Consider the following 25,326-nt stretch of genomic DNA (forward strand, 5'->3'; position numbering starts at 1 on the left):
TGTTCGAAAAATGCTTTTCATTCTAATTGCGATTCTTCTTGCAACAGAACAATAGAACGAAGCTGAAAGAATACCAGTGTGAGCAAATGTTAAGTTGACCAATTATTTATAACAATTACCATACAATTGAATAATACAACTTTGTAGCCAGCAGATTAGTTTCATCGTAGAGTAACTCGGTGACTGCAAAAGAAATTTAAGTTGTGAATTTTTTGAGCTCTTAAAACTCATTGCTACTCAATTTGTTTTCCGGCATCAAGGAGTCGACTATAAAATTATTCTAATACAAGCTTTCACAAGTTCAATCAGAAGAATCGGGATTTCCATCAAAATAATGTGGCTTTTTACTACTGCAGAAATGCAACCTCTAGCAAAAATGTGGCTTTTTACTACTGCAGAAGTCGAGGATATTTTGTAAAGAATATTAATGCTCCAACCCAATCTAATTAAGATCAACAGTATGCGGTATACATTGTCACATGCTTTAACCTGCAATAACATGATAGCACAGTTAGATTTAAGTGTATATTTATTGTTATTTTCGGAGACAAAATACATAATCGGTTATATCAACTGCATCCAATCAAACGATTATAGATTGCTTTAACCTGCAATAACATGAAGTATATTTCCTTTCCTTACTATAAGTTTATGGGGACTCTCAAACCATCATGAGCAAGCTCCACCGGAATTCCTTCCCTAAGTACAATAATAGCAAGAGTCATTTCTATCATTTTCTAAAATCTACAACATATTATAGAGTAAAAAGACATATAGTTCCCTGTTACTACTAGATTATCACTGAATGTATTTGCAACAGTTTTGACTTCTTTAAAAAAGAATAAGACATATACCTTTTGGACCACTCCATCAAAAACTCATTGTCTTTATGGTGATCAAACTCATGAGTCATGCCAATTAGTAGTGTTTGCTTAGGACACAACCTCTTCACAGTTTCTAGAGTCTGTAAAATTACCAATTAATAACATTTCACCACGGGGTAAGGGAGATATGAAATGTAAACATCATGTTTCTTTTATAAAATGGAAAACAAACCTGTGGAAAACAAAGGTGAACATTGTGTGACCCAGACTGCAATAACACAGAACAAAGAAGGAAACATGAATCACAAAGTAAAGAAATATGAAAACTAAAACAGGGAATTGACACCATGTATATGAAATTTCTCACTTCCAAATGATCAATGCAACTTGAAATTTATGTTTCTTTAAGCAATGAAAGGACACTGGGTATTATTACTTTAAAGTTGAAGATATGCTAACGTGCATGAAAATTTTAAAGGATTTACGTCTAGCAAATCAAATCATAGGCCTTCTTTGAGAAAATTGTGAAATGTACAACAAAATAGTGATGTCTATCTTGTATAAGAAAAATAAAATAAAATTGAAAAAATTTACTCCTGTAAAGAGACACTATTATTCCACAGAACAAATTAACAAAAGATTGAATCAGATCAAGCCATAAGAAGCAACAGTTAAGGTAAAAGCACTTTATAACAATAATCAGACAAAAATGATACAACAGAAAAGAAATCAAGCATGTCAAGCGACAAGAAATCAAGAACTTTTCTTAAAAATTCATACATTAGATACTTATGCATGTTGATTGTTGAGTGAGCATGCATTCATGCCTTTTGTGCATTAAGAGATCCTTTACTGCTAAATCATGCACATTATTGAACAAATTCTGTGGCAGAACATAACTGACATTATATATCTGGAAAATATAGCATGAGTATCACATTTATGTTTTAAACCCAAAAAATGTGAAAATGGAACTACTAACCCTATACAAAGAATCCAATATAAGAAGATCCAACTGTCCAGCTCCACTTTTCGAGATGACTGTAAAACGAAATTTATTGCTAAATATAAGATGTTGAAAATCATAATTCATCTGAGAATTTTCTTATGATATATAAATTCTTCAAACATGAAACTTGTCTTCTGGGATTGATGATCTTATTGCAATCTAAAGAGCTACACATGCATGCTGTCCAAGCTACAGAATGACAGTGTGCACTAAACTGCCAAAATGAACAATCCACGACCAATATGTCCTTCTTTTTCCAGTGGGGAGATAAAGAGAGTCAGAATATATGATAGATAAAACAGATAGATCATAGATGATTCATATCTTAGAACCCTTGTAGATAAGTGCATATGTCCAGGCAGGAAGAAACTAATTCAAAACATACCATACTCTGTACTAGCAGGAAACCGGGAAACATCAGATATATAAGCCACCCTGTTTTTCTCACCAAAAAGAAAGCCCAAACAGATGTAATCCTCTCCATGCATAACCTACACCCATAAAGAAAACAGTCAAGTCATTATAATATAAAGGAGTATTGCATTCTCACCATTGAAGACAAAGATTGTGGCAATTAACTGGTAAAGGAGTGAATTTTAATCCCGATGCAAGAAAAGGTTTATTGCAGTCATCAGCAATAATGTTCCAGTCAATTTGAGCCACCCTTCGTATTTCTGCCCCTTCCTTACGCTTTTTCTGAACCAAATAAGGAAACTTCTCTGCTATGCTGTTGCAAAGATCAAAACATGGATTCAACTACTGGAGAGCATAAAACGGCCATGAAATCAAATGAAAGGAGCATAATTCTGAGATAGGAGATATATTGCAATCAAAACAATTTTCCAGATATACAAGCATCTAAAGACAATGGTTATGAAGAGCGCATGCACAAAAGTGACAAAACACTGCTTTCATCTCAAAAACTCACATAAATAAAATATTTTCAGAAAGGCTAATTTTTCAAGCATTTAATTCAGTTATTGCATATAATTATCCTGTGATAGCAACTTGAATCGCATAATCTATATTGAAAATCAAAGAGCCATACTGATGAATAGAGAGCCTTGTAAGTTTTAACTGACTGACTATCACAGCTAGTGGTACAACTTGTAGCCTTTTCTGTTAATTAACTATAAAATACACATGATGAGAATAATTTCAAAATACATGTAACAAAATATCGTGTGTTTATCTATATCTTCTTAAAGAACTAAAAGTTTATATAGTGTGTAAGTCATATGTCAGAACTTCTAGTTTAAGCATGTAATACAAAATATAACTAATATCAATGGTAGCAATGGTCCCATATGGGATGTTTTCTAAATTCTAAGCCCATTTGTTGAAGTCTTGATATTAAGGGTATTTGATTAAATGATTTTGCAATTGAGCCAGGAATGATGGTTCTGTTACTATTTGATGGTTAGAGTTACATCATAGTAGTGCCTTATTAAATCTTAAGAGATGTGTAAGAAGGTTTTTGAAAATAGAGGAAAGTTGCCAGTATGTATTGCTAATATTATCAATATATTATTTAATTAAATAACAAGAAGCTGCTACTAGAGTTACCTATCCATTGAATGCTGACTCAAGTATATAGGTGTGGGATCAATATCATTTGTTGGACTAAAAGCCTGCACAGCACGTACATCATCCAATCCAAGGACTGCATCGGCATGTTCATGAGTTAAAATAATCTGCAATTCAAGCAAAAATTAAATTTGTTTTTTCAGAGAATGTGAGTTTCAGGTGAATACAAAATGCATGGAGGAAATAATATAGATAAAAGAAGTAAAACTATGCTAAACACAGAATAGTAATCAATCCATGTTTTTGAGTTTCACATGTCAAAAATAATCACCAAACTTTATGGCTTATGAATAATTTATATGTTGTTTTGCCCAAATCAACTTTCTTCCCTGGAAGAATGCAAAATTTTCTCTGAACCTCGGATTGCTGTTGTGAGCAATTTTATGTGTCTTTACAAAATGGCACCATACATTCAGATTATGATGAGTCAATGGCAACTACAAATCTAAAGAGGCTATGCTCAAGTTGCTGACTTCTCACTAAGTAAACTAGAAAACTTCAAACTCTGATTTATGTTAATTAGTAGTGGCATGATTCATTGCTTTGTCTGCTCACACTACCAATTATATTAGCTACACAGAAATGGAAACATTACTGAGCTTTTCCTTTCCTAAGATATATTTCGATATTTTCACCAAGGTCCTGCCCTCTCTCTTCATGGCATACAAAGGATATCTTTACCAACATATATCTGAAATGGAATATCCCTTAAAAAATCAGGTGCACTGAGATAGCCAAACTCTTTTTAAGTATCTCTCTCTGATAATAAGAAATATTAAATTTCTAATATAATAAACTATACTTGTATAGATATACTCAGCACAATATGACCCTGATTTCTTTTCTTTTTTTTTTTATCTCGGATAGTGATAATCCTTGATCTTTTACCTTTCTGCATTCATCTGACAGACTGTGAGTCTCCTAATAAGACAGTGAAGCAGAAGCAGAAGTAAAAGTAATATTAGTTTTATTTCAGGGGCATAATTTATAATCTCCATTTTCACCATTCAAATTGATTATGGAAGACACATGCCAGAAAGAGGAAGCTAAAGGAAACAGAGATCCCAGTACTCAGACTAGTATGTCATGATATTCCTAGGTTGGTCATCTTTTTTAAATCAGTTCTTTTAGAAAAACAGAAACAGAGAACACTGTTCAAAGCATCCATGACACCATTCAAGAAAGGACATTGTCTATAGCCCAAAAGCCAAACATGTATTCAAATACATACTTGGAAGTTGAGCACCACTAAACAAATGTTCTCATTCACATGATAAAATTTCATTAAAAATAGGATCATGGATAGTTCGGAAAATCAGATACAAGAAAGAAATCTCATCCACTCTGCTTTGCTTCAGTTACGATGCGACGAAAGCTTGTTTAAATTACAACAGGTAGACAATAACTAGCACAACAAGACCCACACTTGTTTGTTAGAGAGGCCAGGCCAAGGAACCATGATACAATAAAGATTTTCAGATTCACTACACACATTGTTAGTTTAGTGTGTTAGTCGTTAATATTGTTAGTTTTTGTTAGTAGGGGGATTTGAATTCGGGACCTCTCCCCCTTCCCTTCTCCCTTCACCACACTGAAAGGAAACACGTTGATGCCATACATTGTGCCAAAACATCAATCACTAGCTTTTGCACAGTAGGGAAGGGAAGGGAAGTATCTCTAAATTAAGAAAAGTGAACTCACAGAATCAACTCTGGGAATCCGATGGGCAACGAACCACCTAAGCACGGTCTCCCTGAAGGTCTTGCCGACGTCGATCAATATATACTTACGATCACCAGCGTTGGCGTCGCCGCAGTAATCAATTAAGAGAGACGTATTGCACCTGCAAATCGAGATCTTGAGGAAATTTCTTGAAAGAGAAAAGAAATGAAAGAAGAGAAAAGAGGACCTGTAATTAGGGTTTCGTTCGGGAGGGATAGACAATGACTGGACGCAGACGGGGCAGGGAGGGTCAGAAGGCTGAAGGAGGCACATGACGTTGGGAACCATGCTCGAACAACCGCTGCCGAGAAAGATCAATGCGGATTCCGTAGAAGTGCCGTCGACGAAGCCAATGGAAGTGGCCATGCCGTCCAGTGATTCAAAACGAAGAAAGGGAATATTCCGATGGGTTGCTGTGTGGTGCGTTCTATGGAAGGAAGATTCCGATGGAGTGTCGTATTTATAGACGCGCCAAATTCAACACTTTTCACTTTTTTTTTTCTCTACTGTTTGGTGTCCGACTCCGACACTCAAACCCACGTTATTTTACATAATTTTTTTAAGAAATAATATAAAAGATATAAACTTATTTTAGAATAATAATTCAATAAGTGAATGAGTTAAGCTTTATAATATTTAAGGAATTTAACTAGTAGTATTAAATTTATCAATAATTCTCTACCAATTTTTTATTATCAACAATTTATATAATTTTGTCCGAATTACCATAAAACCATTGGGATTCCAATCTTTTAGTAATGTTTTTCTACCTAATTAATGAATACATTTTATTTAATATTTTGTTTGATTGGAGGAAATTGGAGGGGAGGAAAGAGGAAGGAAAATATTTTTTTTTAATTATTCTCGTTGGTTTAATATTTAAACGATTTAAATATAACTTTTGTATTAAGAGAGTATACTTCAATTGGTTAAATAGAATATGTGAGTTCCTACAAATTTGATACTTATTTTTTATTTTTACAAATTAAAAAAACTTTAGTCTTCCTATTTTGTTAAAACCACAATTTTGATCTCCTTAATTCAAAATAAAAATATTTAGTTCTCTTTTTTTTTTAAATACAAATTGATTCAATCCTCAATTTTATTAATATTTTTTCTTTTATTTCTTAATTTTAATTAATAAATCATTTATCATTGACACCTTAAATAAATATAATAAGTCTAAAGTTCAATTGGACCAAAATAAAAAAAAACAAAATATATGCAAACTAAGAATTAAACAAAAATTATGAATATCTTAAAATAGTAGACTATATATCTCTATTTTAAAATAAAAAAATTACAAATTAAATAAAATAAGATATATAATTAAGCCCGTTTAAAAAATATGGGAATGGAAATATAGAAGAGCAAAATCTCTCTTTATCCAATTTTTGCTCTCCTCCCATGTTGAAGAGCTAGACAGATTTAAAACATTTATAGTGTATTAACATAAATAATCTTACTTATGTTTTTAAAATTAAAAGATATAAAAATAAATTATTTTTTAAATTTCCTCTTCTTTCCTTATAAACCAAACAAAGAAAAGGGTTAATTTCTTTTTTCTCCATTATTTTTTTTTCCAAACAAGATATCTAATCAAAATCTCTTCTTCCTTTCCTTCTCCTCTCTTCTATTAAAATCTCTCCTCCTTTTACCTCTTTTAAATCAAACAGTTCATAAAGTTTCTTTAATAAAAAGACTTAGTGTAGTATATAATTCAAATGAAATCCTATAAAAATAAAAAATTAAACTTCTCAGGAGATTCTTATAAAAAAAATAATGTAATGATAAACAAAAAATTAATAAAAAAAACTATTATTAGAGAATCTAGAATAATTCATTTAATTCATGAAAATATATTTCAACTAGTTGAGACTAGCGTAAACCTTTAAAAACAAACTACTTTTAAAAATATATAATTTATTTGAAAAAAAATATGTTTAGAGAAAAATGATAGTAATATACTCTTCTAATATTATTTTTTTTTGTAATTTTTTTGACACACTTTATATTATTAAGTGAAATTCAATGCATGTTATATTTGGTAATTCTTTTTTCAAATCTCACACATTCTTTACTATTAATTAAAATCTATTATATATATACCATAAGTAAAATTTCTTAAAAAAAGGTGAGACATATATTTTGTAATTTGTAATAAATTGTAGCAAATGATAAAAAAGGCTCAATTATATATTTACTCCTTCAAATTAGAGTTCTATGTTTTTTAGTCCTCCAAATAAAAAATTATATTTTTTAATCTCTCAAATTAAAAAAAAAATGTTAGTTTTAGTCACTTTGCCAAGATTTGAAACTAAAAATGCAAAAATTTATTTGGGAAGAGAGATTAGAAAGAATATTTTCAAATTTAAGGACTAAAATATACAAATTTTTATTTGGAGACTAAAAAAATAAAATCCTAATTTAAGAGACAAAAACATAATTAAACTTTAAAAAAATTATATTTAAAGTAATGTGTAAGAAAATGATATTAACCTTTATTTTGTATAATTGTATCTTCCCTCGGTCAATATTTCCAATTTCATATTTTCTTGAATTGCTTTTGATACCCTTTTCTTTATTTTAAAAAGTCAAAATTACTTTATGCTCGCTAGAATACTCAAAAACCATGCACCATACAGCAAATTCTACAACTCAATAAGATATTCTATCAAAGTCTAAATCAACCAAAACCAGAAGATAATAAGCAAGGAACTTCAACAGTAAATCCGGTTACTTAACATCGATAACAGATGTTGTAAAAACAAAAACACCCTTGATCTTGATGGAAGGGGTGCCAAAGTAATGCAAAAAAAAAAAAGGATATTCCATATAATATGAGTAAAACACAAGGGTCCAGCATAATTTGTTCAAGATATTAATTTTTATTTTTTTCTATTGATAAAGACACAAATTTATTAGTGAATAATATCTATCCGGTAACTTTGCAATACAATGGATATCACTGGCTCATCCTGTCAAGAGCCTCTTGAACACCTCTGATTCTGGCATCAAGTGTACTAGTTGCATCATCAAACAAAAGGATTCTAGGATCTTTCAGAATGGCTCTTGCAATGGTTATGCACGGCTTTTGTCCGCATGACAATTGTGTTCCTCTTTCTCCAATAGCCATTACAAGAGCCATGTTGAAAGACCTAAAATCCTTTTGCTTGATGAGGAAATTAGTGCACTTGATGCTGAGTCAGAGCGCATATACAATTCAAGAGGCTCTAGATAAAGTTAGTGTGGACATAACAACTATTTTTTTATCAACAAATGTTAGTTTGTTAGAATGTAAGTTTTGGACAGAACAACTGTAATGGTAGCTCACCGTCTTACAACAGTTACAGTCAGAGATGCTGATATCGTAGCAAGGGTAAATACTAAATACACTTATGTGTAGATACTCAGATAGGACATTGGGATGGGTGTTGTGACTGGATGGAGTGGTTTTATTATCATTTATAATTTATAATAATAGGTCCAGGGTGTTTGGAAAGCTACGAAGGATAGGATCCCATCTAAAATGAATATGGTCCGCAGGAAGATGTGATCTCATATGCAGAATTGTTATGCTCGGCTTGCGGTTTTAAAAGAGATTGTGCATGTTCTTATCAATTACGGATAATTTTTGTATTTTTGTGCTTTAAAAGACAAAACATCTTGATACACAACACAAAATTCATACTATTCTTTCTAGTATTTTCTTCACCTCCGACCACTGCTAAAATATTTACATAGAGATGCTTTGTTTTTAGTCTGGTTCTATACTTATAAAAGGATCGATAACCAAAGTTGGTCTCCGCAAAGATATGCGTATCACATTCATGCAATTGAAAGAAAATTTTAATGCTTATCTAGGTGCACGATCTAAACTTTTACATTGTATTATATTTTAAACAACTTTTTTTTATTCAGCTGTACCTGATAAGACTGGTTTTTCTTTCAATATATGGATCTATCTCTTGCTACCTTTAGAATATATTAATTTTTTTTTCAGTTGATAATGACACAAATTTGTTACTGAATAAAATATACCGTGAGGCTGTGACTTTGTTATGCAATGGATGCAAAGTTTAGTCCTTGTCAACAGAAAAGATGACTTCATTGGAAATTCCTACAAAGCCCTGTTAGATATCCACCTACTGAACATGGCAAAGCATTCATCAGGCTTGTACTCCGGAGCTGTGTGGCCTCCTCCCTGACAGTATATCAGTAAAAAAAAATGGAATAAAGAACTAGCAAGGATTCCGTCATTCAATCTAGACTCTAGAGTTCATGAATTCTAATAATCAAAAAGTGCTTATTTCTGCCAATGATAGGTGGACTTAACCATTCAAATTTACTTTGTGTAAATAAGATCCATTAAACTTAAGGCCTAATTCACCTATCTTGAATATACTCATCAAATGGAATCTATGTGAGTGTGACCCACAAGTGCAGCAAGGATAACAAAAGACTTGCCTTCACAGTTGCAAATGTCATCCGATTGGAGTAAGTCCTTGTGTATCTAATTGCAGAAAGACAAATATTAAGTGCAGAAATTAATTAGCTTTTTAGATAAATTAAGCCAAACTACAGTTAGGGGAATACCCTGCAACTTGACCATTTGTATGCCATTGCCTCCACTCATCCACAATGGAGTAGTTTAAAGATCTTATCCATGCTTGAGTTGCCAAGAAAGGAATTGTCATGTCATGATCGCCACTGTTAGCATTTAGGAATATACAAAAGTTATTTTCCATGAAAAATTAAAACTAAATGCAATATATGCATGAGCATAGAGAAAAACTATTTACCTGTATATCAGCGAACGGTAGCCTTTTCTACTGAGATTTACATGATACTCATAGCTGCTTGAGATATCCTTCTTGTTAGGTATATCGAAGGTACAACGATGCCATTTTCCTATACTTCCCTGCAGCACATGCATCCAAGCTTTATGTTTATTGTTATATGCAGTTGTATTGCCAACTAACTATATGTGGGAAAATTACTGCCACTTGTATCAACTACACCTTACGGATGTGCAGTGCAGTGCGAACATTATCATCATTGGCCCAATAACCGCAGAGGAAGTATACATAACTCTAATGGTGGGAAGGAAATAAACATCAAGTTAACACATGTGGAGAATTCGGCTGCAAATGGAACTATGTGATGACTGGATAGTTAGTTTATAAAATAGTATATGAAACAACAAATGCATGCATGACACATGGTAAGAATCTCTTTGCATAAATATACAGAAAAGAAGCATTGAGTAAATATTTCTGATTCAATAAGGCATGAAGATTACCCGACAGTTTAAGGGTGCCAATTTGAGGTGAGTATTAAGGAAATTCTTTCTGGGATATTTCTTAAGTAGAGATCTCCTCCAAGATGTTTCAGTATCAAGCCACTCACATGACGGGTCCAAAATATGGGCTGAATTAAGTCCTGATGTAACCTGTGGAAATTGAACAATGGTTGATTTTGTGATTGTCTGTTTGACTAGAAATTCTACTAATGAAAATTTGCAAGGGGAGAAGGAACAAAGAAAAAAGAAGAAGATGAATACCTCATTGAATGACTCGATATCTCTAGAACATAATACATTTCTGGTGTCTACATTTATGTACTCTTCTTTACAATTTTTTTGCAGTGACTGTTCATTGAAATAAGAGAGATCCGTTAGCATTTGACTTTTGTTTCTTCAACACAATTTTTAAGAATAGCTATTGATGAATTATAATGCAATTACCCCATATAGTTCATCAGAAATAAGTCCCATTCCATGAGCGAAGGGAATTTGATAGTTTTTTTCCCTTCGAGTTGTTGCTGCATTTCCCAGCAGGTATCCCTGAAGAAAAGAACACTTAGTAATCAATCTGGAAGCTGCATTTCGCCATTCAATCTAGGGAGGGGTTACTTTGATTTTGTTAAGGGATATTTCTCATCAGCTGTCCAAAAGATTATCATATAATCATATTAAATTCACATAATATTCTACTTTTCTGAAGTCATTTGTACTAACTAATGTTTTTTACCTCGTAGAAAGCCTCTTGTTAGTTTACCATTTTGAAAAAATAAAATAAAAAATAAAAATGAATAACATCTTATTTTTGTATCAATGCACATCTTTGGCAATGGATATATGCTCCAAGGGACAAGGGTATTATATTATACTCAACTATTCAACTCTCAGTTTAAATTGAACAATTTATGTTTGTTTTTTTTTTTTGGTATAGCAGTCTGATTGATCAAACTATTTGAACAATTTGTGTTTAATATTAACTTACTACTTGAAATATGGTCAAGTAGTTACTAGTTTTAGTAGTTTGCTATAGATCTTAAATCCAAATTATCATGGCTTCTCCATGCTATCATTGTACAAAATAAACAAATGTAAATTGGAAATTTCCAATCCTGACTTCCATTTTTTTAACATTACTCTGACTCTCCCCACACAAACATCGTATTACTAAATGGAAAAAAAATATATTCTAACATGAAATAGATACTTTAAGATGCTAACCTGGAGATTTATCCATGGTTGGAGCCCTTTTTCATTTCCTGAAAACAAGGGAATTTGCCAATAACTAAATTTTCAACATAGTTATTGCAACTTGTACATATGTTTGTCATTCTAATTTTGCTGTACACGTTGAATCACATACGAGTCTTTTACCTCGTGAAATTTCTTGAACAATCACTGGAATAGGAATGCCAGAGTATGAATCGCCACCAATGTAAACTTCATTTGACGAAAAATTTGGATGATCAATCAACCACTACAAACATGCACACATGATTGTAACTATTTGGTTAACTAACAGATTTATCTACAAACAAAACCAAAAACAAAGAAAAGGTGATGATTGTGAAATAACAAGAAAAAGTTGGATGAACACCTTCCTAAGAAACTGATGGACTTGGTGAACTAGAATCCAGTCGCTTCGTTGAGCAGCAAACTCTGTTGTGGCATAAGTGAAGCCCGTGGAAACAGGCAAGTCTACAAATATAATGCTACTAACCTACGAATAATAGTTATTATAAATATTAAATATCAGTAAGCATAACATAGTAACAAAAGGATCTTAATAGTTATAAGGTTGACTTGGTAATAAAAGGAGAAGGGAAGGAAAGAAAAGTCATGGACTGGATTCTCCTACTAATAAAATACTAACATTTGTTGATAAAAAAAAAAAAAGTAACAAAAGGATCTTATGAATAAATACAATACAAAGCTAAAATATCAATTTCAGGCAACAAAATTGTGGAGGCATAAAGGGTACCTTTGTCCATGAGTGTGGCCTCAAGACCAAATTGGGCAGGCTCCCATTGTATTCCTCATATTTGAATGTAAGTGGTCCTGCAATATGCAAGTAGAGTAAACATCTAAGTGCCAGATTTGTCACATACTACGTACGTACATAAGCATGCTCAAAAAGTAAAAAAAATGTATTACCTATTTCAAACACAAGTCCAGATAAGGCTGAGCAACCAGGGCCACCAGTGAGCCAAAGCATGAGAGGATCTTTCTTGGGATTGTTCTCTGACTCAATGAAGTAGTAGAATGCCTGCACATCCTCTGATTCACCCACTCCCACATACCTATCCAACAAATGTTATGTAACATAACGTGTCTATGATATTCAAGCAAATTAATGATTTTAATCCCATAAACTATAGCCTTACAGTTACTAGCTAAGTGTAACTGACCCGGTTTCAAGTACAAAAGGAAGGGGTCCCTTGAATCCAGGAAGGAACTTTACTATGGAGCCACACCATGCAAGTTGAAAGGAGAATTGTGATAACAAAAAAAAGGGTAGTAGAACCCAGTAATAAATGTAACTTGAACTAAAATTTTCCATTTTTAATGCTCTCTTCCATTTCTAAGCATATCCATGGTTTTTAATTGGAGTTTCTTAGTCCTTGATATAATCAGAATTGACATAGACACAGTTTATTTTATTATTAATAAATTAATTAATAATTAAACTAATATTACATCTTAGGTAACAGTATTTCTGTGTTACACGGAAATGGCAGGCCAATAATTTATTTAATCTATTTGGTTGGGGACGGTCGATATCATTCATGTCATGATTGACTTCAATTGCTATAGCAAATTGGAAACGAAACCGTGCTTGGCTACCTGCACGATGAAATTTCAAATTAGTGTCGATGGAACCTTGAACCTTGTTGTGTTTAGTCAGCAAAATACGAGATGATTCAAAAAAGTATAAGTATCACAAGAAATGCTACTGTGTTGGATGGAAACAAATAATAGATTAATATAGATATTGATTTAGTATTTGGATTGGTGTTCAAAAAATATTCTTCACAATTAAAGCTCCATCTCAACAACAATAACAACAATTCGCTGACACATTTTATTTGTTTTTTAATGTTTGGGAATATGGTGATGCATTTTATTTGTTTGAAATTTGAAAGATACAATGGTGGTGCTATCAATATGTCATCACAGTCGAAGTGAAAAGCAGGTAACTCGTTTCTGAGTGACACGTGTGTTAAATGAATTCTGAACTTTGAAATATAGGGTAGAGAGAGTGAGAGACGAAGTAATTCAAGGCAGATGACGACTCTTCTCGACATTTTCCGCATATTCTAGATTATTTTGAAAATGACAATCTTGGAGGCTTTTGTTTCCAAGTTATCAAAAGTTATTAAAATTTATCTTTGTTATTAAAATTCTAAATAAAATAACAAGAGGAGTGCTATATGGTACGAAGGACGTGTACGAAACGCACGAAACAATTTCTGATAATAAATAATAAATTAAAATGCTAAACAGAAAAATAAAATAGTAAACTTTTGATAACATAGCAAACTTTTGATAGCATGGCAAACTTTTGATTCTATGCCACTAATCCTGTTAATCATGGAAGCTCTCTGCGTCTCCCATGGAGCAAATTTTTGTATTCCAAAAAAAAAATTAAACATAAATTTTAGAATCTACTTTCTTGAATGATGATATAGGAGTACTTTATATATAATGGGCATTTATATTAGTGAGGGAAGTGTATTTAAAAAAAGAGAAGTGGATATAACAAATGTCAATCTAATAATCCAAGTTGAATTTTATCACCAAAATAAAAATATTTTTATAAAAAAATAAAAATAAACAAAAATTTATGCATTATATAGTATCATGAAATTTATTAAAAATAATTCAAAAATCCAAAATGAATTCTTTAACTGTAGATGCTCTAATCATCATACAGCTCCACCACTATAATGTGGTCTTGTTATATTGGATTCATCGGATTGAGGGTGTATTGTTTCTAAAAAAGACTAAATCTTTTCACCTAGTGTTATACTGGATTCATCGGAATCTTAATTAATTTAGTCAACCAATTCTATGGAAGCACCAACATTCTATTTCACTTCGTATGGAGAGCTACCAAAGAAGCATAAACTCCACCATCAATCTTCATCAACGCATCATGTCCTCCCTTCTCAGCAATCGCCCCATTTTTCACCACTGCTATAATGTCAGCACCTTTAATTGTTGTGAGGCGGTGAGCAATAACGACAGTAGTTCTATTCACAGACACTCTATCAAGAGCCTCTTGAACCACACCTTCTGATTCTGCATCAAGTGCACTAGTTGCCTCATCAAGCAAAAGGATTCTTGGGTCTTTCAGAATGGCTCTTGCAATGGCTATGCGCTGCTTTTGTCCTCCTGACAATTGTGTGCCTCTTTCTCCAACAGAGGTGTCATAACCATGTGGAAGAGAACTGATGAACTTGTGTGCATTGGCTGCTTGTGCTGCTGCAATTATCTCTTCCTCTGTGGCACCTCCCTCTTTGCTATAAGCTATGTTGGCACGAATGCTATCATTGAAAAGAATAGGCTCTTGACCAACCAAACCCATTTGCTGCCTCAGCCAGTTTAGTTTGAATTCTTTTATATCCACTCCATCAATTAGTATGCGTCCAGAGTCAGGGTTGTAAAATCTCTCTAAGAGGCTGATCACTGTTGATTTTCCACTGCCACTTTCTCCAACCAAGGCAACGGTCTACACACACATATATCAACATTGTTATCATATCAATCTCAAATTAGTATATTTGTACAACCCAAAAGCTTAATTGTTAGAAGGAAAAAAAAATTAGAAATAGTTTCTTCTGTGTTTTTTTCGTACTGTTCTCCTATTAGAATTAGAGTTTTACTTCAGTCATGTATATTAACATTTAAGCCTAACCTTTATTACACGGATTGTTGAGATGAAACTCTGTTTTTTTTTTATTAAAAAGCAACACTAGAAACATATAGGAAACTGTATCTAAGTTTTGTTGTTACTGAAAATGATTAGTGATTACCTTTCCAGTTGGCATGGTTAGACACATGTCTTTGAAAATTTGAATATTAGGCCTTGTTGGGTAACAAAAGCTGACTTGTTGAAGTTCAATTTCACCTTTTACTGTGTCTAATGTTGTGCCCTCATCACTGCTGGAGTCAATAGCTGGTTTGCTGTCAAGAATTTCAAATATTGAGGCTGCAGAATCTTTGGCCTTGTTAGTATCTGGAGCCAAGGCACTACTCTGGGAAACACCAACTGCTGTAATTGTTAAGGCAAAGAAAACCTGCACAAAACCTATAGTAAAAACCAGATCAGAAGAAAACATCAAATTAAGGTGGGCCATTATAATCACATACCTTGAAAACCTCTCCAAAAGTTGCTTTCCCATGTTGCACAAGAATAGATCCTATGTAGAAACAGAAAGCATTTGTGCAGTATAGAACAACAAAAGAGAAACCTAATCCTGCACCACTAACAAGCCCCAACCGAACACCTTGTTTTTCTGGCCCTGAACATTTCTTCCTGTACATTTCCATCACCTTTGGCTCAGCACAGAATGATGCAACAGTTCTAATGCTACCAACAGCATCAGTTGCCACCTGACTTGCCTCCTCATACATCACCTATAAAAGACAAAGGACTCTTGTCAACATATGCTTACTTTCTAATTTCTATTGATGGAATCAGCATAACTGAATTTAGACCAACCTTTGCATCTGCACTGAATCCTTTTACAAACTTGGTCTGAAGGTATCCTTGTATAAGCAACAAGGGTGACACGGCCAGAATTACAAAAGCCAGAATCCAATTAGCAGTGAATGCTATAACTAGACCTGCTGAGACTGTTGCTATGTTTTGCACAATGAGGGCCAAGGTGTCACCCACGAGGCTTCTCACTGTTGAAGCTCCAGTAGCTAACCTTGCACTAACTGCCCCACTGCATGCCAATTCATTTGAGTTAGATGACTTGAAAGAATTAACATGAGACATTGAATGTGTCTTTATTTTCTCTTTCATTATTGGATGTGAATAACTGAATATCACCTGAAGTCCTCAACATACCTTGAATTTGAAGGACGATCGAACCAACTGATTTCTTGGTGCACAACCTTGTTAAATGTCAACGAACAAATTCGTTCTATAAGTTTTCCACCAGCTATCCCAAATAAGTAGTTTTGCACTGGTATAGCCACCAAAGTGACAACCCCCAAACCAACAAATAAAAGTGACCAAAACTCAGAATCTTTCCTGAGCTCATTTGGAGGTTTATAGAACGTGTTAATTGCTGATGAAAGCAAGAGTCCAAATATAGGGAGAATAACACCATGTATTGCTGCAGCAATGGATCCTAGTAATAAGACAGGAACCTCTGGCTTGTTCAGCTTGGCCAAACGGTTAATGGGAACCTTTTGGTTCTTCTTATTATCAACTTCACTACTTTCAACATCCTCATTATCTCCTTCTCCAGACTTATGCAAAGGAATTTGATAAGGAAGAGCTAAGCCAAGTGAGAGAGAGTGTCTACTGCTTGTTGAGCCTTGACTTATTGATCTTGCAAAGGATGTTCTCTTAGTTAAAGATCTAGCCATGTGACTATCTAAGTTGAAGCTGTTGTTATTTGACTTATCTGCTTCTGATTTTCGGCTCACATCTGCTCCTTTATTTCCTTCTTGTAAACGAATAAGCTGAGAATAAGAACCATCAGCATCCTTGATCAATTCATCATGAGTTCCTGCATATAAAGAGAAAATGCTAGAGTGAATACTTTTGATTCATGTTATGAAACAGACAGCAGTTTTTCTTAGTATACTAAACATGATAACAAAACAGTTCGTTCAATTTTATTACCTTTTTCTACAATTTTTCCCTGATGAATCACTGCTATTATGTCAGCATTTCTAATAGTTGTTAAACGATGTGCAACAACTACAGTAGTCCTTTGTGACATAACTTTTTCTAATGCTTCTTGGACAATACGTTCAGACTCAGCATCCAATGCACTAGTAGCTTCATCAAGAAGAAGGATTCTTGGGTTCTTCAAAATTGCCCTTGCAATTGCTATTCTTTGTTTTTGCCCACCAGAAAGTTGAGTTCCATGCCCTCCAACCATTGTGTCAATTCCCTACAAACAGAATAATACAATTTTATTAACTTCAAATAATCTTAAAGAAAAAAAAGAGAGAGAAACATAAAACTTGGTTTGGTTCAGTTGTGTAAAAGAATGTCATACCTGAGGCAGCTTATCAATGAACTTTTTGGCATTAGCAAGTGTTATTGCTGTTGTTATCTCCTCATCTGTTGCACCTTCTTTCCCGTATGCTATGTTCTCTTTAATACTAGCTGTAAACAGGATAGGTTCTTGACCAACAAGCCCAATCTGTTCTCTAATCCATCTAACTTGAAAATTCTTCAAATTCACACCATCTATAAGTACTTCTCCAGCTTCAGGATCATAAAATCTTTCTAATAAACTAATTATAGTGGACTTCCCGCTTCCACTTTGACCCACAAAAGCAGCAGTTTTTCCACTTGGAATATAGAATGAGAATCCGGAAAAGATCTGAACATCTGGCCTTGCAGGGTATCTGAAGTGAACATCCTTGAGTTCTATATCTCCCCTTATTTCTTCCAAGACAACACCATTGGTGTCATAAGCATCAATTTTTGGCTTTCGTTTAATTGTCTCAAACATCTTATATGCTGCTGCTTGGCCTGCTGCAAATGCATTTACGCACGGAGCTGCCTGACCAAGTGACCTAGTTTAACAGAATAACAAGGGATGTAAATTGAGTAAATAAAATAAGATTGTGACATACAATTAAAGCATGATGAGCATCAAACAAAACCAAATTAAAGCTCTATATACTAAAAGAAAATCATGTCTAACTTACATTCCACCAGTATTGATTGACATGATAATGTTGAAGACACTTCCACCATCATAGCCTTTCTCAATGATCAGTTTGGAACCATACCACATGGCAAGTGCATAGGTGCAAAAAATAATCAACAAGAGTACTCCCATTCCAAACCCTGAGGCCAACCCTTGTTGAACAGTTGTAGCATAAGCAATTCTTAACTTGTTATTATATTTCTCTATTGCTTTTTTCTCACCAGTAAAAGAGGCAACCTGGTTAAACATCAGCAAGAAGTCAAGGAATATGCTTAAATACAAAAAACAATGCGTATATTATCTATCATTAATTTCTGTGTCTTACTGTTCTAATGGCTCCAACTGTTTGTTCTACAACAATTCCAGCTTCTGCATAAGCAGCTTGCCCGCGAGTTGACATTTTTGCCATCATCATGGACATGATTCCACCAACAACAACAATGCAAGGAATGCATGCAAGCAAAACTAGACAGAGTTCCCATCCTTTTGTAAAGGCTATGACAAAGCCACCAAAAAATGCTGAAACAAGTTGTATAAACTTCCCAACCTGCCAATAACTTCAATTCATGTCAGTTCTTTTGCTTTTCATTATATGATATACAATACTTGGTTCTTTCCATACACAAAAGGAGCATACCTTTTCTCCCATGGCATCTTGAATGAGAATGGTGTCACCAGACATTCTCCCAATTACCTCACCAGTTGTTGTTTCAGTGTCAAAGAAGGTAATGTCCTGCTTCAATATAGTTTTCAAGTACAAGCCACGGATCCTTGCTGCTTGTCTTTCTCCTGTCATCATCCAACATGATACCTCTGCAACATCCAATAAAACAACCCTCATATCAGAATGCTGAAATTATTGTTGGAAAACTACAAAGTTCCAGGCAAATAAAGATAACAAAAGTGTGCGTGTCTGTGTGTATAAGCATAAAGGGTAGAGTCCAATTAGTTTGAATCGTCTGGACTCAACCCCTTTATGTTTATGTACACTGGCTTACTTTGACGTTCTCCAACAATTATCTTCAAAGACTGAATCACAATATAGTAGTCTATAACAAATAGATAAGCACAAAATCTTACGTAGAAAAGAGGTAATTCCAGCCCCAAAAGCCACGTAAACAAATAACAATGCAACCTGAAATTTGAAGTGCCAGTGCCAACACAAATAAGTTAGTTTGCGAACATACATGCATGATCTATTTTAATGGAATAGTAAATACCGAATGGGCATGGCATGCAATAAGGCAAAGGCTACAAAAGGAAACAAAAAGAACCCTTCATTCAAGAAACCTGCAAGGCACATGCCAAATTAATTCATGTTAATTATTATACCTTAGAAACTTCCTGGACAATGTGGGAGGGATCAGTGGAGCCAAATGCGTTGATCATCTTCCCAAAAATGAGGGACATGAGAGGTTGCGACATCCCATTAGCCATGGCACTGATGACACCAATGATCATCATAGTCATGTCAAGGTGGTCTGCAAAGGTGAAAAGCTTGTAAAATGGAACCTTTTCTTCGACTTTGACCTTGGCAGCTTCTTCATCTTGTGCCATGGCTAATGGGGTTAGGAGCACACCTAACCCTCACGTAGAAAACAAATTATGGAGAGGAAGACAAGAGTCTGGGTGATAGGATATGTCCTATTTAAATATGAATGCATACGCGTATTAGTCTAATTTTGGCAAAGTATATGAACCGTGACATGCAATGTTGCTATATTTTTAGAAATAATTTTTGCCACCCTTCTAGAAGTACTAACAATACGTCAAATTATGTCAGAATAATTCAAACAGAAAATTTAAAAGAAGAGAAGTTAAGAATAATATGCAAAGATTAGTAAACTAATTAAGAGAGAACTATTCAGTTCATAAATTCATTATTACTTTAATTTGCTCAAAGCCTATGCAAATGTTGTCGGTTCTCATAAGTGATGATCCTTAATGTTAAGAAATTAATAAAGATCAAAGATATATGGACGATTAGAATTAAAGGGAGAGTGGACATTGAGCACAACCAAGAAGTTAGGCTCGTCGGATAGCACACATAATAAGCCAAACTTAATTTTATTATTATACTCATGCACACATGCATGTATGACAACATATTACATATATATTAATTCATCAATAATAATTCCCCAACACATTTTACTTTCACTGACATTGTGCAACACACACATATATACCTATATAACAAGTTAGCAACCCTTCACTATATATATATGTGTGTGTGTGTTGCAGGTGCTAGATAGAGGCGTTGGTAAATTTTTCATCGTCTGTGATCCTCATATGCTCCAAGTAGGACTTTCCATTCAACTTATTATGAGTGAAGTAATCTTTGATATACTCCTCTACTACAATCCTTTTGAACAACGGGGGATGTTCTGGGTTTGTGAGGCTAACTGCAGGTCCAATCTCAGATTGAAACTTGGGGAGAAAGAACATAGCAACGGATATCCTTTCCTTTTCTGAATTCACTGTTGCCCTGTGCTCAACACTTTTGTATGCCCCATTGCTCATAATCTGTAAATCAAATCAAAATCACTTTATTATTTTCCACAAAAACAATCGTTTTATTTTTGGAATATTTTTTGTTCAATCTTTCTCTTCTGTTTTTAATCAATTGCACTAATCTTAATTCTTACTTGTATCAAAAGTTACGATTATCGAAAAATTAATATGGTACATAAAATATTTTTGAGTGTAAACTTATTAAGAGCTGGAAGTTTCATTTTGGTCCCCTTATTAATCAACAAAAATATAAAAAACGAGTTTCATTTTCATTTTCTATTAATATAAATATTTTTACACATTTTAATTAATTATTAACCATCATGGATATTATATAACTTTTAAATTAGTTATCAATTATAAAAGTCAATAATATTATGATATGCATGACGATTTATTATTAGATTACAGTGTAAAAGATATTTCTACTAGCACCTAAATTAAATTCTTTAAACAATACATAATGTTTTCAATATTAACATTAGTTGTTTTTTAATTTATTTAATAATGGTGGGGTGGGGGGATCGTACGTTATTCATATATGATTTTATCTAAAAAATTCACATAAGAGCAAATTCCTTCTCTAAATTGAAGTGTTGACTTTGGATGTTTAGAAAATTTTTGGTTTAAATGTTTATTTTTTGTTTTTATTTTTTGAAAATAATTTCTATTTTAAAATTTTTAAGATTTAAAAATATATATTTAGAAGAAAGTATTTTAAGGTGTCACTATTTTTTACTTTTTGAGAAAAATTTGAAAGTTTGGGACATTTTTCTAAAATATTTTTAGGGAAAATATTTTTTAAATTTAAAACAAATCTATTTTTACTCTTATTTTTTATTTTATTTAAAAATAAAAATAAAAAACACTCAAATTAAGTGTCACCTTAGTTTTCTAGTTTTCTATTTGAAAAAGTCTCTAATGATTATTTAGACAATTTTCTTGCAATTTTTGTTCAAACTATGATTTTGATATTACAAATAAAAGCCAAACATACTATCAGTAATTAAAGAGATTAACATTTTTTATACTTACATAAAAATAGTAAATTTTAGGCATATAAAATATATCTTTAAGGTAATTATTTTAGAAATATTAAATAGAAATGGATAAATAGATATAAAATAAGGGACCCATTTACACTAGTATAAGATATAACACTCTTAATAATTTTATACAAAACATGTTTTCTTATATATCTAATTTTTAAATTATTATTATTATTATATATATATATATATATACACACACACGCATACATATACTATCTTGATTATATAAGTAAATTAAATTTTATAAAAAATAACAATTATAAAAATATAATTAAATCATTCTTATTTCTATATATTTCAAAAGGGTTTATTACACTAATTATGATATCTACCAATGAAAGTATTAAATAATTTTTAAATTAATTAAAAAATTATTTAATGATTTAGGAAATAGAAACTTTTAATTTTGTCATAAAATTGTCCAATTAAAAGATTATTAAAGGGTTTGTGGTGTGTGAGTTTCACTTAGTATATCTATATAAATCAGTCTCATAATTATTATTATTATTATTATTATTATTATTAAAATGTACATTTTGTTTTCGATAAAAAATATCCAAACTTTTTTCATTGAATAATTTAATTTTAAGGGAATTATAATAACTCAAACTTAATAATTTAATAGTGAAATATGATTTAAACTAAATTTCTTGAAAGGAGAGAATTTAAATTCAGATTTTATAAATTGAAAAATAATATTATTAATTATATATATTAGTTCATTTCTAATTATTAATTTAGTTTATAAAAATATTTAACACATAACTTTATAAGTAAAAGGGATAAAAGGTTAAGATATAGAAAGGTAAAAATATACTTATATAAAAAAGATTGAACGCGTCATGCTCAATAAAAATAACTATTATTTCTATAAAATTTAATTTTATTTCTAAGAAAAATACATATAAAATAATTTATTTTAATTATAAATAAATATAATCAAATTCATCGGCGTTTATGATACAGCATTAGCTTTTTATATAGAAATTATTTAGTGTTTCTAGTTATATCATTTTCGTTCGATAAAAATAGTCTTTGATTGTTTTGTACAAATAAAATATGGAAGGTTCTAACTACCACAACCTCCAAATGAAAGTGTGTGGTCAGCAGTTCTCCTTCTATTTGAATAAATGTTTAGGGTCAATTTCTTTTCTATTTAACCATCTTTCCCATTCAAATACATGTGGAGTTTCAATGCAAGTTATTTGACTAATACTATCTCTTAAGATAGTAACTTCAAAATGAAAAAGTCTCTAGTGGAGCTAGGTCTCTAGTAGTATAAATTAATTAAATAAGGATTAGGTCAAAAGACATGTAATTAAAGCTAATCCACTTTGTAACTTGTAAGCAAGGTTAAAAAAAATAATAAATTTGCTAGGATCACGCACAGAATAAATGAAAATGAAAATGAAATATATTTGGAGATATGATATCCACAAATTTTGGAAAGGACTTGCGTATTATATTTGACTTCTCAAAGATTTTGAGACCTAGCTCCAGTCCCCGAAATCCACCATTTAACATATAAACATAAAAAGTGATAAAAGAAATTATTGGTATGATAAAAAAAATAGGAAAAAAAATTGATATAAATATTATAATTAAAAATTATTAGTATAAAGAATATATTAAAGAAAACAAAATTGATTTTAGAGAGGATAATAATCCATATATACAAACCTCTATAATGTCCCCAATGTTGACAACAAGGGCTTCTGAGATGACGTTCACTGGAATCCAAACCCCATCTTTCTTAATTTGCAGCCCATTCACTCCATTCATTTGGTTAAGAATGGTTATTCCTGTTGCATCAGAATGAGCAGAGAGGCCCATAACTAACTCTGGTTGAGGGCATGGAGGGTAGTATGTCATCCTCATGTTTTGTATCCCATCCTCAAACACTTCCAACTCTCTCTTCTCTATCTTCAGGGTTTTCCCTAGCAACCCCATAAGTATCATTGCAAGGTTTTGCAATTCCTCAATGTATAACTCTAAGATATTCCTGCATGTAATATGCATATATATAAAATAGATCAAATAATTAATATATCCATGTGCACAAAGATAGATAGAGAATTTATATATATACAAGAAATTCTCTCAAAAAAATTATAAGATTAATTTAATAATAAATTAAGGAGACAAAAAAAATTGTCCTAAATTTGATTTCCCCTGCTAACAACTAACATTTAAAAATAAAATAAATATCAGAAATTTATGGGTTTTGAAAAAGTCTCTCCCATACAGCATGTTGAAAACTCATTTAACTAGCCACTAGCTTAGTACCAAAACGCTTAGATTCTTAAGGATACCGTACCATAGCAACTCTCATATAATTAAAGTATAACTTGCTAAATTAAAATACTGCTTTTAAATAAATATATATATATATGCAAACATACCTGAGTGATGAAGGGAGCTCGGGAAAAAGATGTGGATTTCTAATACTACGAGGGTTGATTTTCATGAATAACCTATCACCCCAATCAAGCTTTTGATCCTCTGATCGAATCACAGTTCCGTAGCCTTCAACATCACCTGGCCTTACCTTGTATTTCATCTTTTCTTCCATGGGGAGCATGAAGAATCCCTCAACTTCATCTTCAAGTGTTTTCATCACTACTGAGCTTATTCCATGCTCCACCAACTGCATACATTAAAGTAGATATAGATTCAGAAAAATAAATAAACAAGAAATCAAAGATATCTATTATCTATATATAGCTAACTAGTGGCAAATAATTAACGTGGAGTGTTAAATATAACCTGAAAGAAACCCCAATCCCTACAAGCTGAGGTCAATTTTTCTAACTCAAGTTCTATATCTTCTCCATGGATCAATTTTTTCAGGTTGATGGTTGGGAGTGCGTGACTAAAGGTTTCACCTGCGAGAAGTGAAGGTTCATTATTGTGTAGTTGAATGTAACGTTGAGGAACTGAAGTGAGTGGTTTCTTAATGAGCTCCTGAATACTCATCGCTTCTTCAACTTCCTCACGTGATATTGCTGATTGAGAGAACACCATGTTGTTCCTCACGTATTCGTGTGTATTTATACAACCTTTGAAGAAATTAACTTTAAGATATTTATGAGGGGGCAAATTAAATGTTTTGGAGGCGCGCGCCAAAGGAGTATGTATACTCGTGAGGCAGATAAAAGATCTGTAAAATTAAATAATAAATATGCTACCAGTAGTGCGCGTGATAAAATTAAATTTTAAAAATAATAAGACAAATGTAATGTTCACAACTGCTTACGCCCATGGATAGAGTAGTTACAACTCCATAAAACTGTTTTGTTCGGAGCTATTTGAATAGTTTGTAATTTGATAAAGTTATTTTTCATTCCGACTTGTACACTAATCTTTTAGTAGTGGATCTTTACTTACGGTTTCATCAAACTAGAGTCTA

General features: G+C 32.4%; 4 protein-coding genes across 9 annotated transcripts; all 4 read right to left on the reverse strand.

Moving 5' to 3' along the window:
• Window positions 1-79: 79 nt before the first annotated feature.
• Window positions 80-5,756, reverse strand: LOC114376227 (putative hydrolase C777.06c). 4 transcript variants are annotated; one of them, XM_028334229.1, is made up of 10 exons: window positions 5,330-5,750; window positions 5,122-5,263; window positions 3,400-3,527; window positions 2,413-2,560; window positions 2,219-2,324; window positions 1,807-1,865; window positions 1,057-1,092; window positions 855-964; window positions 609-699; window positions 80-489 (listed from the first exon to the last, which is right to left on the reverse strand). In XM_028334229.1, the coding sequence occupies exons 1-9, from the start codon at window positions 5,506-5,508 to the stop codon at window positions 642-644; spliced, it is 966 nt and encodes a 321-aa protein (XP_028190030.1). In that variant the 5' UTR covers window positions 5,509-5,750; the 3' UTR covers window positions 80-489; window positions 609-641. The 4 variants fall into 4 exon arrangements, with proteins under 4 accessions (XP_028190030.1, XP_028190028.1, XP_028190029.1 ...); XM_028334227.1 differs by having other exon boundaries at window positions 643-699; window positions 5,122-5,756; XM_028334228.1 differs by having other exon boundaries at window positions 638-699; window positions 5,122-5,756.
• LOC114376226 (serine carboxypeptidase-like 12) lies at window positions 3,400-13,046 on the reverse strand. 3 transcript variants are annotated; one of them, XR_003658925.1, is made up of 15 exons: window positions 12,850-13,046; window positions 12,596-12,741; window positions 12,423-12,499; window positions 12,039-12,161; window positions 11,816-11,918; window positions 11,663-11,700; window positions 10,889-10,987; window positions 10,706-10,792; window positions 10,445-10,594; window positions 10,164-10,235; window positions 9,945-10,063; window positions 9,739-9,852; window positions 9,610-9,655; window positions 9,184-9,346; window positions 3,400-3,527 (listed from the first exon to the last, which is right to left on the reverse strand). XR_003658925.1 is itself a non-coding variant. In XM_028334224.1 (14 exons), exons 1-14 carry the CDS (start codon window positions 12,999-13,001, stop codon window positions 9,263-9,265), a joined length of 1,410 nt encoding a protein of 469 aa, XP_028190025.1. In that variant the 5' UTR covers window positions 13,002-13,046; the 3' UTR covers window positions 8,757-9,262. The 3 variants fall into 3 exon arrangements, 2 of the variants coding, with proteins under 2 accessions (XP_028190025.1, XP_028190026.1); XM_028334224.1 differs by lacking the exon at window positions 3,400-3,527 and having other exon boundaries at window positions 8,757-9,346; XM_028334225.1 differs by lacking the exon at window positions 3,400-3,527 and having other exon boundaries at window positions 8,757-9,346; window positions 12,826-12,954.
• Window positions 13,047-14,272: 1,226 nt separating this feature from the next.
• On the reverse strand, window positions 14,273-19,964 carry LOC114376225 (ABC transporter B family member 9-like). Its single transcript, XM_028334223.1, has 12 exons — window positions 19,684-19,964; window positions 19,432-19,486; window positions 18,989-19,164; window positions 18,677-18,898; window positions 18,350-18,588; window positions 17,689-18,214; window positions 17,307-17,580; window positions 16,521-17,190; window positions 16,167-16,395; window positions 15,815-16,081; window positions 15,478-15,741; window positions 14,273-15,173 (listed from the first exon to the last, which is right to left on the reverse strand). Exons 1-12 carry the CDS (start codon window positions 19,906-19,908, stop codon window positions 14,535-14,537), a joined length of 3,786 nt encoding a protein of 1,261 aa, XP_028190024.1. The 5' UTR covers window positions 19,909-19,964; the 3' UTR covers window positions 14,273-14,534.
• A 426-nt stretch (window positions 19,965-20,390) lies between these two features.
• Window positions 20,391-25,022, reverse strand: LOC114375158 (codeine O-demethylase-like). Its single transcript, XM_028332908.1, has 4 exons — window positions 24,684-25,022; window positions 24,320-24,564; window positions 23,598-23,919; window positions 20,391-20,877 (listed from the first exon to the last, which is right to left on the reverse strand). The coding sequence occupies exons 1-4, from the start codon at window positions 24,939-24,941 to the stop codon at window positions 20,599-20,601; spliced, it is 1,104 nt and encodes a 367-aa protein (XP_028188709.1). The 5' UTR covers window positions 24,942-25,022; the 3' UTR covers window positions 20,391-20,598.
• Window positions 25,023-25,326: the final 304 nt, after the last annotated feature.

The sequence above is a fragment of the Glycine soja genome, chromosome 11 (genome assembly GCF_004193775.1).
Source record: "Glycine soja cultivar W05 chromosome 11, ASM419377v2, whole genome shotgun sequence".
In the NCBI taxonomy this organism is placed as follows: Eukaryota; Viridiplantae; Streptophyta; class Magnoliopsida; order Fabales; family Fabaceae; genus Glycine; species Glycine soja.